The 15,105-nt window shown below is 31.3% G+C and overlaps 2 protein-coding genes across 29 annotated transcripts in view; one reads left to right on the plus strand and one right to left on the minus strand.

Annotated features, from left to right (window-relative positions):
* LOC132910729 (patronin) overlaps positions 1-4,078 on the plus strand; it is an 84,709-nt gene extending 80,631 nt beyond the window's left edge. For all 26 annotated transcript variants that reach the window (XM_060966640.1, XM_060966644.1, XM_060966652.1 and 23 more), the window contains 2 exons: positions 11-293; positions 526-4,078. In XM_060966640.1, the coding sequence (XP_060822623.1) occupies positions 11-293; positions 526-670 (428 nt within the window). In that variant the 3' untranslated portion in view covers positions 671-4,078. The remainder of the gene's footprint in view (positions 1-10; positions 294-525) is intronic.
* Positions 4,079-4,223: 145 nt separating this feature from the next.
* The window catches only part of LOC132910725 (laminin subunit alpha lam-3), a 195,805-nt gene continuing 184,923 nt past the window's right edge, over positions 4,224-15,105 (minus strand). For all 3 annotated transcript variants that reach the window (XM_060966630.1, XM_060966629.1, XM_060966628.1), the window contains 22 exons: positions 14,850-15,018; positions 14,350-14,571; positions 13,946-14,199; positions 13,698-13,809; positions 13,462-13,606; positions 13,014-13,326; positions 12,707-12,867; positions 11,961-12,099; positions 11,651-11,891; positions 11,141-11,314; positions 10,887-11,053; positions 10,643-10,801; positions 10,402-10,550; positions 9,681-9,968; positions 9,438-9,606; positions 8,820-9,239; positions 8,280-8,468; positions 7,679-8,013; positions 7,289-7,595; positions 6,683-7,121; positions 6,222-6,590; positions 4,224-6,104 (listed from right to left, as the gene is read on the minus strand). In XM_060966630.1, the coding sequence (XP_060822613.1) occupies positions 5,962-6,104; positions 6,222-6,590; positions 6,683-7,121; positions 7,289-7,595; positions 7,679-8,013; positions 8,280-8,468; positions 8,820-9,239; positions 9,438-9,606; positions 9,681-9,968; positions 10,402-10,550; positions 10,643-10,801; positions 10,887-11,053; positions 11,141-11,314; positions 11,651-11,891; positions 11,961-12,099; positions 12,707-12,867; positions 13,014-13,326; positions 13,462-13,606; positions 13,698-13,809; positions 13,946-14,199; positions 14,350-14,571; positions 14,850-15,018 (5,064 nt within the window). In that variant the 3' untranslated portion in view covers positions 4,224-5,961. The remainder of the gene's footprint in view (positions 6,105-6,221; positions 6,591-6,682; positions 7,122-7,288; positions 7,596-7,678; positions 8,014-8,279; positions 8,469-8,819; positions 9,240-9,437; positions 9,607-9,680; positions 9,969-10,401; positions 10,551-10,642; positions 10,802-10,886; positions 11,054-11,140; positions 11,315-11,650; positions 11,892-11,960; positions 12,100-12,706; positions 12,868-13,013; positions 13,327-13,461; positions 13,607-13,697; positions 13,810-13,945; positions 14,200-14,349; positions 14,572-14,849; positions 15,019-15,105) is intronic.

Raw genomic sequence — 15,105 nt, forward strand, 5'->3', positions numbered from 1 at the left:
TTGTCAATAGGTCCGAGATTGTATAAACAACCAACCACCAAGTCAAATCGTGGCATTATGCTAAACGCTGTGGAGTATTGTGTATTTCCGGGAACGGTAAATAAGGAAGCGAAGAGAAGAGTTTTGGACGAAATTGCAAGATCAGAAAGCAAGCATTTTCTTATCTTATTTCGAGATGCTGGCTGCCAATTCCGGGCTCTCTACTCATACTGCCCAGATAGAGAAGAAGTTTCAAAGTTATATGGTACCGGACCGAAACAAGTCATGGATAAAATGTTCGACAAATTTTTCAAGTAAGTTTGTCATCATAGATTTTTATTTTTAGATTCTTATTGTAGATGTACTTCTATGATCTCATTCTACATTGCAATACCATGTTATTAAGCAAGGATATTGAAAAATGTGAAAATCTTTTCCTCGTATGTACCATTTGCATAATCACTTGGATTGAATATATATACTATGTAACTCTTGTTAGTACAATAATGTATATAATAAATTTATAATATAATTCTTTGTTTTTAGATACAATTCAGGAGCAAAATGCTTTTCTCAAGTACATACAAAGCATCTGACTGTGACCATAGATGCCTTTACGATACACAACAGCCTTTGGCAAGGTAAAAAGGTGAATTTGCCAAACAAGAAAGACATGCCTCTCGTCATATAGTTTTACACATGTGTCACATTTTATGCTACTATGCCCTCTGTTGTTCATAGTTACTATTTTAATACAGGCCCATATTAAATTAATGCAAACGTTGCGTTTTTAGTCAATTTTATAAAGACAAATGATTGATGCTGACTCACAGATGCGGGTGTGCAATCATTTCTAGCGTTTTTTACGATCGCACACCATATTGAACGGCGCAATGTTACCACGTATGTTTCGTTTTTTGTAATTTGTTGTATCTTTTCTTTTTATATTTTTCTTTTGTTTTATTTCTTGTTTTGTTTTGTTTTTAAGTTAACGTTGGCATCAATCACTGTGTCATAAGTTTATCAATATCTAATTAATAGGAATGGTTTGTTGTCAGTATCTAATATCTTTGAGGACTAACTTCTGACGTGTAATCGCCTTGTAATCATGTAAGCTATTGTGTTGTAAATGAAAGTTGTGACTGATTGATAAAAGGTATTAATTAATTTTTCTTATAAAATTGTTTCTTCTTTTTTGCTAAAAGAGAGGCAGGGCTTTCATAAGTGTCGAACGAACATTTCGTCTTTATATTACATAAAGTAATTCGCACATATTTCTCTTACGCGTAAATTAAAACTGCTCTTAATTATTATTATAATTATTATTATTATCGTAGTATCATTAACTTTTATAAATTACTAAACGTAAATAGAGGATCATTAATTTGAATATATTTTTGACAGAGTCTAGAAAAAGATTCGAATTTCTCAATGTGATTTTTGTATTTGATTAATTTCTATTTAACAAAACTAAAATAATATTTATGAGAATAAAATGATTGTTTTGCACGAAAATTTCATTTGTAGAAGTCTCTTCGATATTTTTTCCAAATGATTTTAAACTTCAACATTTTTGTGTTTAATGTATATCGTCGTCAAAGGTGAATTAATGATTCCTCGTTGACCATGAGATTTGCGCAGCCGTTAAGCAGCGTACGTAGATAATGTAATTCGTTTGCTGAAAAGTGTTGAAAAATACCAGCTCACGGACAAACGAAAAAGGTAAAAAATAATAATAATGTGGATTTGTAAATATATAAGTTGATTCTGATTAGTGAAAGAAAATACCAAATCAGCCTTAAGATCGATCTGAATGTAATTGATGTTGTGCGAGGATGTTTTCCTTTACAGTGTAGGTACCATCGAATATAATTTATATAATGCCTCGTTGATTTGAATATCTTGAAGCGAGTTTTGTGAAGTGTGTATCGGTGTAAGATTAGAAACTTGCAAGGATTTGAGAAAGGAGAGAAAATGAGACCGTACTAAGCAGTACCAAAAGTTCGTTTCTTGAGTGAACAGTAATAATTTTGGTAACTGATAGGAAGTGTCTGGATATTGAAAACGGCCACGAACTGGTGAAATCTTTGATTGAATTGCTATTTTTCTTTCCTGCGCGCAATACATACTTATTCTTTACGATGCATCGAACAGTTTAAAATCTTATGATAGTTTCGATCATTGTAAGAGGAAAGCAGAAGATGGTTTGGAATATAGAACAACAATAATTTAACTGAAACAACAAAAATTTTGTTTATATTTAAAGTTATCTTTACTTTAATTAATTTATTTGAATATGTCCTAGGCCTAAATAATTCTAATCCAGTATCCATAGTCTGCGTTCCTCGTAATTGAGAAAAGAAACCTTGGAAAGAGAGTGTTAATGATTTATTTATAAATGTCTTAGTATATTGTTGAAAATTTTAATCAAACGGACTAATGTTTAACCCGTTTATAAGTTGGGTAATTACCCTCGTGAATTTTGTAAACAGTATATGGATCTTATTTTTTCGGATGGTAATCGTTCTCTTTCTTTCCTTTTTTTATTTTTCTTTCTTTTTTAGTATGTCTCATTTCCTAATGGAACGTGTCAGTCCAATTTCAAGCGAAACGAAACATGCGGTTCTTGTATTGTACATGAAGGATAATTAGCATAATAACGTAATAACGAAAGAACTATTTATTTATTGTGCCATAAATTATAACTGTCCGCCGTTCGTGTGGGACTGGCACTGATCTTCCATCTTGACGATTCAATTTTTTTAACGTGTATGCAATCCGTTTTTCGTAATACGCTGATAGGACGAATGAATAGAAACTAGATAGAGGTAAAATACAATTTTTGTACAGAAATATGGAGGGTCTATCTGTTGTAGAATTTTGTTCTCGAATTCTTTATTTAAATTATGTTTAGCGTGTATATTATAGCGTTTATCAATTTTTTACTTGTCCAATATTTGTAGAATGTATTTTTTAACTTTATGGGTCTGTGCATGGAATTTAAAGCGATAAAGTCATAAGAAAGAAGAAGAAGAAAGGAAAAAACAATATTTGGATTGGTTCACTGGAACAATAGACCCCCCTATATTCTGCAATGGCATAGCAGAACACGACCGTATTGATTATTCTTAAGTAATTATGCAACATATCGAATTTCATGTTCTTCACAATTATAATCGCGAAAAATATATTTTTAATTCGCAATAATGCAATATTTGGTTCAATCGTCCCGAGATTATTTTATTCAAGCTCACGTTCGAGGTAGATGATTTGTATAATGAAGGGACTTGCAAAACAAATTTTACTTCAAATAAGAAAAGAATCCGTCGATCGTAGATATCCAAAGGAGTTCGTTATATTCTATTCTCTTGTATTGTAAATCTATTGCGTGTATCGCCGTAAAAAATGATGAGTAGAGAAATTTTTGTGAGCCTCAGTCTCCGAAAACAGTCCGACTTGACAATATTGAACGCGAAAATAAGTAAACGCCGTAAGATGAATTATAAGATTTGAAGACATAAGTCGCGTTAAAAGCTACGATAACAATGTGAACGAACAGTGAATGAAGATTTATGAATAACGATATAATAGTCACTAATCTTAAGAATCAACGGAGGAACACCGGCTTGTGGAGAAGGGATTGAAAATAGTAAGAAAAGCTACAAACAGTAAGAGAAAGTTCGAAAAAAGGATGTGTAACTGTAGGAAGGGAGGATGATTGCTTGTGCTTGATATTTATATTTTTCGAAGCAGAGAAATATTATTAGTGAGCTGTTGGCAATCGGCGTGATAAACAATGAAACGAAAAACACAGAGATAGGAAAAAATGGGATATAAATAATCGCGCTTACTATTAATAAACGATTACTTTTATGTAATAATCCTTCATTTTTATTGTCATAAATGAAAGAAGTGAAAACTGAAAACTTTGTCGATTTATCCATGTCTGTAAATATTATGTTTTTATATACGCATAAATGAATCTACTACTCAATGATATATATATATATTTATTGAGTACGTCAAGTCAAAATTTGGGTCATATTTTACTGTTAGCATCTTGCAGCGAATGTCATCAATAAAATTTAATAACCCACTTTCCAATAGACTTTTATTCTTGAGTCTTCATCTGTGAATATATATCTAATGGAACTAAATGTGTCTTCTTTGTCTTAATTGGTTGTGTAATGTAAATGTATATATAACCTTTGGAGTACAGAAAAGGGTGAATTAAATAACCATACTTTCTCATTGTTATATATTTTATACACAATAGCGAAGGCGTCATTGTTAATTTTTCTGCATATGTATAATATATTACATTTCAACGAATAAGAAAAATACTAGACATAAATATTAAAATATCCTTGTGAAGAACATTTCTCCCTATATATATATTTAATTCATTAAGGGCACTTTATTACAGGGTGTTAAACATGACTTTCCTTCCGCTTCTAATCATCTTAAATATTACAATTCGATACCTTACTACCGCTATAACAGTACAAAATAATTCCACTTCGTTCGTTCTTATCCTTTCCTTTTTAAAAAATATACGATTTCGATCGAGTGCCATTTTATGTTTTATGCTGCGCTCTCGATCGAAATCGCTATTTGCTCTTACATTAACGATAATAAATAGCTTTAAATACTGATGTACAATTGTTTTGTGACTTACAGATGAATTACAATTAAACTATATGGCAGTGATCTTGCTACTTACACGTATGTTATGACATTTGTTTTGCATATCAGGTCTATGATACAATTCGACGCGAATTTGTGCCATAATTTGTTAATGCTTTAAAAATTGTTTCTCAAACTATGTTTTACAAAATTATCGTGAAATACATATCGTGAAATAAGTTCTAGAAAACGTTTCAATGGCGGATAATCGTTTGAATTTTTACTACGTCATACATTGATCTTCCAATATACTAACATTAAATTATAAACCAACATTCTTTATGTCTATAATTAATTAGATTCCAATTTATGTTATGAATTATGATCTTTTCGTCAAGTTAATATTTTATAACCTTTTATTTTCAATTTAAGTTTTGATATACGTTGTATTCGTTAGTATATAGATTTGTATAAAAGTGCGGGAAGATATTCATTTGTTAATTGCATCTTCCAGAAGGGAGTGATATGAATATTATTATTAAAATACTTATTGTGGAATGGCAATATAAGTGTAACGAATTGCTTCTACCTCGTATTATTATTTTGTAAGTATATATGTCACAATTTTTAAAACTACTTTTTAAATACAATATTCATTGGATAGATAATTTATAAATTTTTAAAATAATGTTAATCGATTTATTTTAGTAGAATAGTAAGTTAAATAAATGTATAATTCCTTTTTCGTTAATAATTTCCAAAATAGATGCTTAAATAATAATTAATTAGTGATACAACATTGATTTATCAAATAGTATACATATAATGCATCTAAATTAAGTTAAATTTTTTTGGTATATGTTGAGAAAGTTGTTTATTTTTTTTTATATGTGGTAAAAATTTATTTAAGAAAATTTTAGTTGAATTAAGTAAATGTAAAATCTGTTATGTACAAATTATAAATATTAGCTTATTCTTTTCACATTATATTCATTATATATCATTTTTTCTGAACATACTTTTTATATAAATATATCAGAAAGAGATACATATAAAAGAATGAGAAAGTTTCGTTAATATTGTATAAAAAGTTGTTATTATAGAACTTTAAAATAATAAAAACAAGTTTGAGAAACATCAATGTAAACTTCATGCGTTTGCATGCTAGCATCTCTTGGCTTCGTTTAACCTTATGTCTTAATGATTAAAGAATTTCCATCATGATATGGCACTTGATCCCAGTGTGAAATTGTATTGAACACAGTTCATAGAAACCTTTCGAGCATTGTGCGTCCTTTGAACAGTCTTTGGAACAAAATTGAATGACTCAGAGGAGTTCACACATTGTACTGATTATCATTGTACTGGGCAGGAGCTCAAGTGAATATTGTGCAATTCATCCATGTCTGTCCAATCTCGTCTTTCTCCCCCTATCATTACATTTCTTATACATCCGTTGAAATGATCCCTTGTTATTAATGTTCCTTTTGGAGCAGAGGCTGGAGCAAAGATATACGTTATTGATTCACATTTATAAATATAATAGTAAATTGTTTTTATTATATTTTTTTAGTGGAATATAACTAAATAGAAGGAGGTTGATAAGTATGTCTAACCTGGCAAACCACCAATGTATAGAGGGCCAGAAACTGTAGCATCCATTATATGATAATTGACGTTAGCTGGAAGGCCATACTTCTGATCCAACTCATCGACTTTCAGTGCCAATTCTTCGTCGTTATAAACTGCTTGTATTCTGTGCCATCGATTGTCACAGATCGTGTATGGACTATTAAAACGTTGTTCTACATATAACGGATTGTTATCTCCTAGATCACCCGACATAATCACTTTACCATTATTCAGTTCTAATGATAATGAAGGCGAATTGCCGGGTGCCGTTATAGAAAGCAAAACACCCGACAATTCTGATGTTCTAAATTCCAACTGAAGTTCGAGTACAGCACCTAATTCAAAGTTCCTCTCTGTAAAAGAGGAAAATTTCGTTCACCATTATGATCTATTTTTATTTTTGTGTGATACTCATTTTTATAAACAGATAACTTTGATATCTTACTGTATATGGCATATGCTTCATCCTGGAAATAAGCTCCACTTTCAACATTTGGGAAACACTGTCCCACTTGATAGGCTCTACTCGTAGAACCAACCATATCATACACGTTCCCATTGATCCTCAACCCTCTGATACAACCTTTGAGGGTTTCAAGTTTAACTACGACTTGTTCAGGTATGGGTGTTCCACTTTCAGGCAGGCCCCCAATATACATCATAGAAGCTAGTCCAATTTTTCTTGGCACTTTAATCGTGCGTGGTGTTTGAGAATCCACGAGCAATGTCAACTTCCGCTCGTCATGACTGATCACTACATGATGCCAATTACCGTCATTAAACGGTGTTTTAAACAGTATTTCTTTCTTCTGTTTGCTTTTTACCAAGAGTAAAAGCTGTCCATCTCGTATCACGACCATGAGATAGTGTTTTGGTCTAAGGCCCTATGATTTAAAAGAGATATATTAATTAGTAATATTCTATAGTGTAAGGGCTTGTATGGATATTAGGTATGGCAAGGTAATCGACAAGCTTGGTCAATCAAGGCCAGGCAAGGGCCCGATTCTTAAATATATGCTGTTTCTAAAAGTTATAAATAATTTCTACATACTGGAGTAATAAAAAGCAGTCCATTTGGATAGTATGTTCTGAAATCAAATTCTATTGCATACTTCTTCTCCCAAAATTTTTTAAAATTTAGATAAAGTTGCGTGTGACTGTTTGGTTTGTCACCAAATTTGAGGGCACCAGCTTCCAAAGAATAATACGGCACTTTTTGACACCCTTCCGGTTGGGTAGACATTCCCCTTGACAGTGATGCTGATGGTGTATATGTAGGAGGATCTTTTCCCATGCTTGGTCCGGAACGACCAATTAGTGCATGTTCAAAATTAATGGCCTCATCAAAACGAACAATGCTATAAGAAGAAATAATTTAATGAATATTTCTTATTTAGTTTATTAATACGGAATATTGTAAAATTTGTTGTATTTAACTTACTCGTCATTAAATATTGCATCTTTAATCGTCCCATACAAAGGCGTGGTGGTGGAAATCATGTTGGTATTGTTAATAAGTACTGGTAAACCTCCGAAGAATAGTCCTCCACTTTCTTCGGGAGCTTTAATAGCCGCACTGGTGGGTAATTTACCCGCGCTCTGATAAGCGTCGTCTATTCGCAATTCGATATCTTTTCGTCTTTTAATTACTGTTACTGAGTGATATCTCCCGTCATTAAAGGTATCATTCGATTGTAAAGTGAGCTCTCCTCTTCCAGCATTTAAACGCACTTGCACTTGCCCATTGATTATGCATACGGAATAGTAACTTTTTTTCTAAAAGAATAAATGACATTGTAAGTTAGAAACATGGATCATGATCTCAATATTTACTTGGAGAATTTTGACGAATTTCGTTCATTTTATTATATTCCCAAAACACAATGTGATCATATTTTATCGCGCAGATATTGTATATCAGATATGATATTAAATATATAATATTGAAGAATTAAATTAAATGCCTTGCATTATGTTTATTTCATTTAATTGCGATGCAAAAAGTTTTTCATGTAGAAAAATAACGATATTATTTTACTTACAATTGAGTCATCGTTCATGTGTCGTATAGGAGGCATACGTTCTTCTTGTCCTTCGAACGTAGAAAGAAGGAGTACAGCGTTTTCCTGCATTGTTCTAAAAGAGAAACTCATTGTGGAGTTTATTTTGCGCAGTGTGTATGATACATGTTGTAAGTACCCATCTCCGTAAAATCCTACGATCCTTAATGGCTGCAAAAATGAAAATTTATTTTTTATTTATGTATGAACTGCTTTACTTAAATTAAAATTCTTTGTCCAGCATTAAAGGGAACAATAAATGTTTCAAAAGTGAGTAATCAATTTTCCTCTTATAGGAATTGTTTCTTAATTCCTTAACTATTTAAGTGCTTCCTATTGTTTTACAATATAGAAAATTTACTTTAAATAAAATGTATGTATATTTTTTTCATAGAATAGCTGAACAAAATATCCCAGAATATTCTATTTTATAATTAAGAAGATCTCAATGAACCAGTAGGAATTTATTTATTTTTAACATCTAGATAGTAAGTATCCATTTTTCTAAATTAAGTTATTTACCTTATTTGTACAGGTAGGCTCGACTCCATGATACTGTTCTGCCATTGGATCATAGCCCTCTTCAACGATGATATTAGACATACAGCCAAAGAAGGAAACTTGAGACGGCAGGATTAATTTTTCCGCGCGAAAACTTGGTGGAACACCACCGATATAATATTTAGCCTGAATGAAATCAGGGATGTCCTCTTTTTTGGGTTGAGGTGTAGGTGCGCCGATCCTCTTATCGTTTTCTCCTCCTACACTCAAGCTACATTTTTCAACCGTTTTACGTAGCTGATAATATCTAAATGCATCCACTTTTGTCCAGTTTCCATTGTTATACTTAAAGTTTGAGGACATCTCCATGCTAACATTACCACCGTAACCAATATGCAGGATCACTTTTCCTTCTCGCAGGAATATCATGATGTGTTGGTTCTGTTGTGGATAAAAATGAAATACAATCATATTTCATTAAAGTAGACGTTTAACATTTATACGCCAATAGATTTTTAAGAAAAACAGGACAATTATCAAAAGTACAATAATTGAATTTGGTAATAATAATGATATAATGAAAGAGGTACGATAGAATTTACATTTATTCAAAATAAATGATATGTGAATATCACGTACGTTGTCTGGATTAATTGCCAAAAATAGCAACGCATTCTCGTCGTAAGTTCGGAAGCTAATCGATACTCCAAACGAATATTTATTATATGGTCCTGAAGAAACTCTGTTTCTGACTGCATATCCTTCTCCATTGAAACTGTATGCTATATCATCCTTGACATCTTCCACTCTATAACATTGAAATAAATAGTCATTTTCAAATATTTAAAAACTAAACGAAATTTCGAACTTTCTAATAATTACCCTTCCACACATGCTTCGCAGGCCATATCTGGCGCAGTTGTAATGAAATTCCAAAGACCTATAGGCTTTCCATCTAGAATAACTTGGTGTACACATGCTGGAAGACCATTAGACGCAATAAGCTCGGTTCTTCTACGTTCTGTTATGGGAATTTTTCCTATCCAAACACGATCTGAACTGGTAATATCAAAGCGGCCGTATTCAGAGTTCGTCGAATTCTTTATGGGTGGATGTTCTTTGGTTGTCGACGCTTGTTTTCGTACATATAATTTGCCCAAGTGACGAACCCTGAAAATCATTTCAATTTCTCAAAAAAATTCATTCAATTTCTTGCACGTGATATAGATAATGGATGGATGGACATAAATTTTAGTAAGCAGTTAATACATAGACAAAAGTATTATATATATCGGCAGACAAAAACGTTATTTATTATATTATTTAAGTAAGGTAAATGAAAAAAGGATCAAAGTGTTAGCAGTTCAATATGAATGTTATTTTCCTCTAGTAAAATGCATTTGTCTAATTTCCTCATTCAGTTTTGAAGTTCTATTGAAGCGTTTTACTTTGGGGCGGGGATATAATATAATTTAGAAAATAATTTTATTCAAATGCTGTTATAAAAAAATTACATAATTTTTCGATATAATATAATTTCTTATAAGAAAAACTTATTAAAAACTAACGTCAGATGATACATATAATACTTCAAATAACATACCTTTCAGCTTCAATACGATACCAGAATCTATCATCTAGAAGATCGCCACTTTGTATCACTTCAGGGTGTGTAAGAATACCTGTTCCTCCTCCAACATTCCACATAAATCTCACTCTCCTGTCAATGATCTCCAGGGCAAGGAAATCATCCTGTATGAACAAGAGAAACATAGCAAAGGTATTTCACGTTTCGTATTTCATAATGTATTTAATTTCGTATTTAATTCGAGCAATATGCTTACATTTATGCTACTTGGCAAATAAAATAGGGGGCCTTCCTTTTTCCCTTTTGGAAGTGCGAAGGTCATGATAATCGAATTCATCGATGATGGCTGTAATGTGGATGGTCTGTAGGATCGGCTGCATTCTTTTCCTTCTGCTGATTTTAAAGAAACGCGAATCTAAAGAAAAACATTTCATTTAAAAATTTATTTGGCAAAAGTATAAAAAGATAATATATTCCAAAAATTATAATATCATGATTACTCCGTCAGCGGTGTTTCTAGCTTCTGCGATTTTGTCTTTGAGATTCTGTAATTTTGTAGTCAACGTATCGTTCCATTTATCAAATTCATTTTTCCTTTTTACCGCGGCATTTGATAAACTTATTAATTTTGCATCTGCTTTTTTCATGTTACTCAGTGCTTCTGTCACTGAAATAATTTTTTTACATGATTGTTTGATGAGATAAATATAGAAACGTATATACGTAACATGAAGAAAAATATAATAAATCTTACATTTTTCGCTGGCTAAACTGATTTCGGAATCGCCTTCTCTTTTTAAATCGTGCAATTTTGGTTTTAATATATTAGCAATTCCTTCTTCGTAATCTCCAATAAGTTTTTGCGAGGTTTTAATACTTTCTAACACCTTCTCGTTGTCGTTTAATATATTTTTAACATTTTCACGCACTAAAAGCAACATACGGATATTTCAATAGAAACTTTTCAAGCTTTTCAAACTTTTAATTCAAACTTTGAATTAAATCCAGATTTAATTCAAGATAAAATTAATTACCATCAGGCTTTTAATTAAGAAGTTTTAATCACAGCTTAAAAGTAAATAATTTGTTCTAAAAAGTATAGGTATAGTATATCAAAATACAAAAATTTTATAATCATAACGATCAGTAAAAATCCTCACATTTTTATTGCGGTTATTGAAGTCATAGCTATGTATAAATATAAAAAAAAAAAAAAAAAAAAAAAAAAATAGAAAAATAGATCACTGCTATAAAATGAACTTACATTTCTTACTGTCATCTTGCAATGTTTGCAATTTTATATTGACTTGATTATCTCTAATTCCAGTACTATTGAGAGTATTTTTCAAAATGTTCACAGCTTCCTTTTGCAATTCCAATCCATCACTCGCGTTTTGTACTAACTTTCCATGTTTGTTTGCACTATTTTGCTGTTTGGACGATGCCAGCGATATTTCTTTAGCGCTATCCAAGAGCGATTTTGATTTTGGGCCATCGGGAAATATCTGATAATACGTTATAGTTGTGAAGCTGACTATTTTTTAAATCACTATGACTACAAAGCGTCTACTTACCTTATTGTACGTGTCTTCAGAAATATCTTTAGCTGCCGTTGCTGTTATATTTGCAGTTCTTATGTTATCGACGATATTCTTGTATGCTTGACTGGCCTTCAGCGGACTAGCTGCGATGTTTTTTGTCTCGGAAAACAGACTGCTCGGCAGAAACGCCAAGTTGCACTTTATCAAGTTATCGATCGTCAATTACATAAAGTAAAAGCATACTACTAAATAACGATTATTAATTCGCAACTGGAACTGTCTTCATATTTCATACGATTTCATTTTGTTCTGTTTTTAATTTAAGTCCCGAGTATCTCCAAGTTCTCGTGCAGAGATATACATTATTTTTATAACACGTATTTCTACCGCGTTATACACATTTACACTGTGTTACGTATTTGTCAAATATATACAGGACCAGTGCGAAAAAATTTTTCAGTTTTGTTTTAAATATTCAAGTATTTTAATAATCAAATACGTCGAGATGTTTTAAAAATATAAAACAACGAATTATTATTTTATCTTTCCCTTTGAATATAAATTGTATTTACCTACTTCTAGCTATAAATAATTATCTTTAAATTGTTTAAATATCTTCAATAACAATTTTAATACTTTTTAGTAATAGCAATTTTAATACCTTTTTCTTTGACTTGATATATAACGATATTTGCTTGACTATCTAAATATTAATTAACGTGACGATAAAATAATATGAATTAAAAGTATAAGAAAAAAACTAAATAATTTTCTCTTACCTGACATACTGATCAACGTAGTTTGATAAATTCTTCACATGTGCAATCGCGGGTATCACGTATGTGTCGTTATATTCGTAATTTAATCTATACAGTAGTTCTTCTTTCATACTCAATTTATCAAACCAGTATGTTAATTTGTTTCGCAGTTCCGGAAGGTCCTGTAATTTAATATGTCTTCTTTTGAGATGTTTCTCGAGATACCGATGATATCGTTACTTGTAATTGTAACAAATATTAAAATAATTAATTAAATTTACATTTCCACCAAATCGTCTATAAGCTAATTTATTATACTTGTACATACTTGAACATTATTATGAAAATCGATGATAAAACCACGCGTTTCATTAATCAGCTTTTCCCCCTCGGTAAGAGACGCATTAATTGTGCTCCGTAACATGTCAATCTCGCTACAGTAATTTTTGGCTTCCTGATATGTTTGATTAATATTGTTGTATAAACCATCGTATGTGAACAGCGTTTCCATTGTGTTTTCTATGATGTTTCGCATGTCGGTTAATTTGATAGAATAATCTTCAGCAGTGTTTTGAGCGATTGCTAATGGTCCTGTCGCATCGTACAAGGAATTTAACCAATCAGTGTATTCTGCGACATCCCTGTAATTTTCAAAAATTTTCAAAAATTATTATATAAATATTGAAACAATAATTTTGATGTAATAAAATTGGATTTTATTGTAATAATAAAAATCAATGCGGCATCTATGTGAAAAAGTTGTTAAAAGTACTAACTCGAGAAAACGTTCTATTTCCATAGTCTTCTTTGCTAGATTTAGTTCTTTTATACTGTTCAAAATCATTTTTGCTGTTTTCAATGCTTTTTTTATTTCTACTCTTTTGTTCTCATTTGTATATTGATTCAACAATGTTATTGTATCTAGAAAAATGAAAACTCTTATTATAAGTATATATAGATTTATATAAAATGAAAAATTTGTATATAAGAATATTTTATTTAAGGCAAGTACCCTCTATATATTTTCGCAGATTGTCCGCTTCGATCTTTGCGCTAAATATGTTATTTTCTAAATCACTGGTCTTTGATTTTATGGTATCTGCGCGCAAAGCTCGTTCGTTCGCCTAAAATATTCATACAAAAAAATTTACGATCGATTACGAGTTAATTCGTTTACGAATAAATAATATTCAAGACTCTAAGAATAAATATTTAAGGAATGTAATTTAAATAAGTATGAAATTAGAATTAAATACATACAGTTTTGAGCAACATTTCAAGGTATTTCATAAGATTTCTATATTCATGCCAAGGTACATCTCTCATTCTTTGCCTCAGTCTATTTCGAAGATTTATTTTATCTAGAAACGTTGTTATGTTGTTGTCAATATAAGACAATTCTTCCCATGGAGGAGGAATATAACCATTGGCTATATGAGTGGTGTTTTCTGCTAATTCTTGCGAAAGTGCAGCCACAGTGTCGAGCAGTATACCGGTACAATTATCGTTGCACGCTAATGCAAAATAATATCAACGATTTAACAAAAATTTAATTAATTTCAAAATTACAAAATTTCTACTCAAACATCATACAAAAAAAAAAAGAAAAAAAGAGAGAATTTCGATAAATTTAAACGAACAAGGTTTTCGCATTTTTCACTTACACGTGCAAACGTTATTTATATAGACGTGACGATTCGCAGTACATTCAGAGCAATCACGACCCGTAGAACCAGCTCTGCATCTACATTGTCCTGTTTCCGTATCACATTCATCGTTCAAACTTCCAGCAGGGTTGCAATTGCACGGTATACATTTGCCACCAGAAAGGTGCGGGAATCCATAATATCCGGAAGAACACCGTTCGCATTTTCTACCGGTGTAACCTGCGCATATAAATAATATAAAATAAATTTACCTCCATAAGTATATCCTCTCTGGATATGAAAAATTAAGATAGAAAAATATTTCTAATGTCAAAAATAGAGATACAATTGAATTTATTTCAATTTAGAAAGGGCTCTTCTCTCTCGTATGGTTCACATCAACAAGAATAATGTTTCTTTGATTCAACGATTGAGTTGGTTTTTGATAAATGTTATCATACATTTGCAATTAAAATTTCTATAAAGAAATTCTTCTGCGATGCGTTGAAGATACGTACCAGGTTTGCAAACACAAATTGCTTCCGTATTGGCGAGAACTATGCAAGTATTTGAGAATCTTTTATCTGCTTGTGGGCAAGGGCACGGTTTACAACCAAAGTCTGGATGGCCATAGAAACTGTCTGTGCAAATATCGCATCTTGGTCCTGCGGTGTTCTCTCGGCAATTCTGTAGCAAAAATGTTGGGTTTTATTGCAGAGACTTGACATATAATACGTATATATGGAGATTTTATTTGTATTTTTTAGTTACATT

The sequence above is a fragment of the Bombus pascuorum genome, chromosome 9, assembly GCF_905332965.1.
Source record: "Bombus pascuorum chromosome 9, iyBomPasc1.1, whole genome shotgun sequence".
Classification (NCBI taxonomy): domain Eukaryota; kingdom Metazoa; phylum Arthropoda; class Insecta; order Hymenoptera; family Apidae; genus Bombus; species Bombus pascuorum.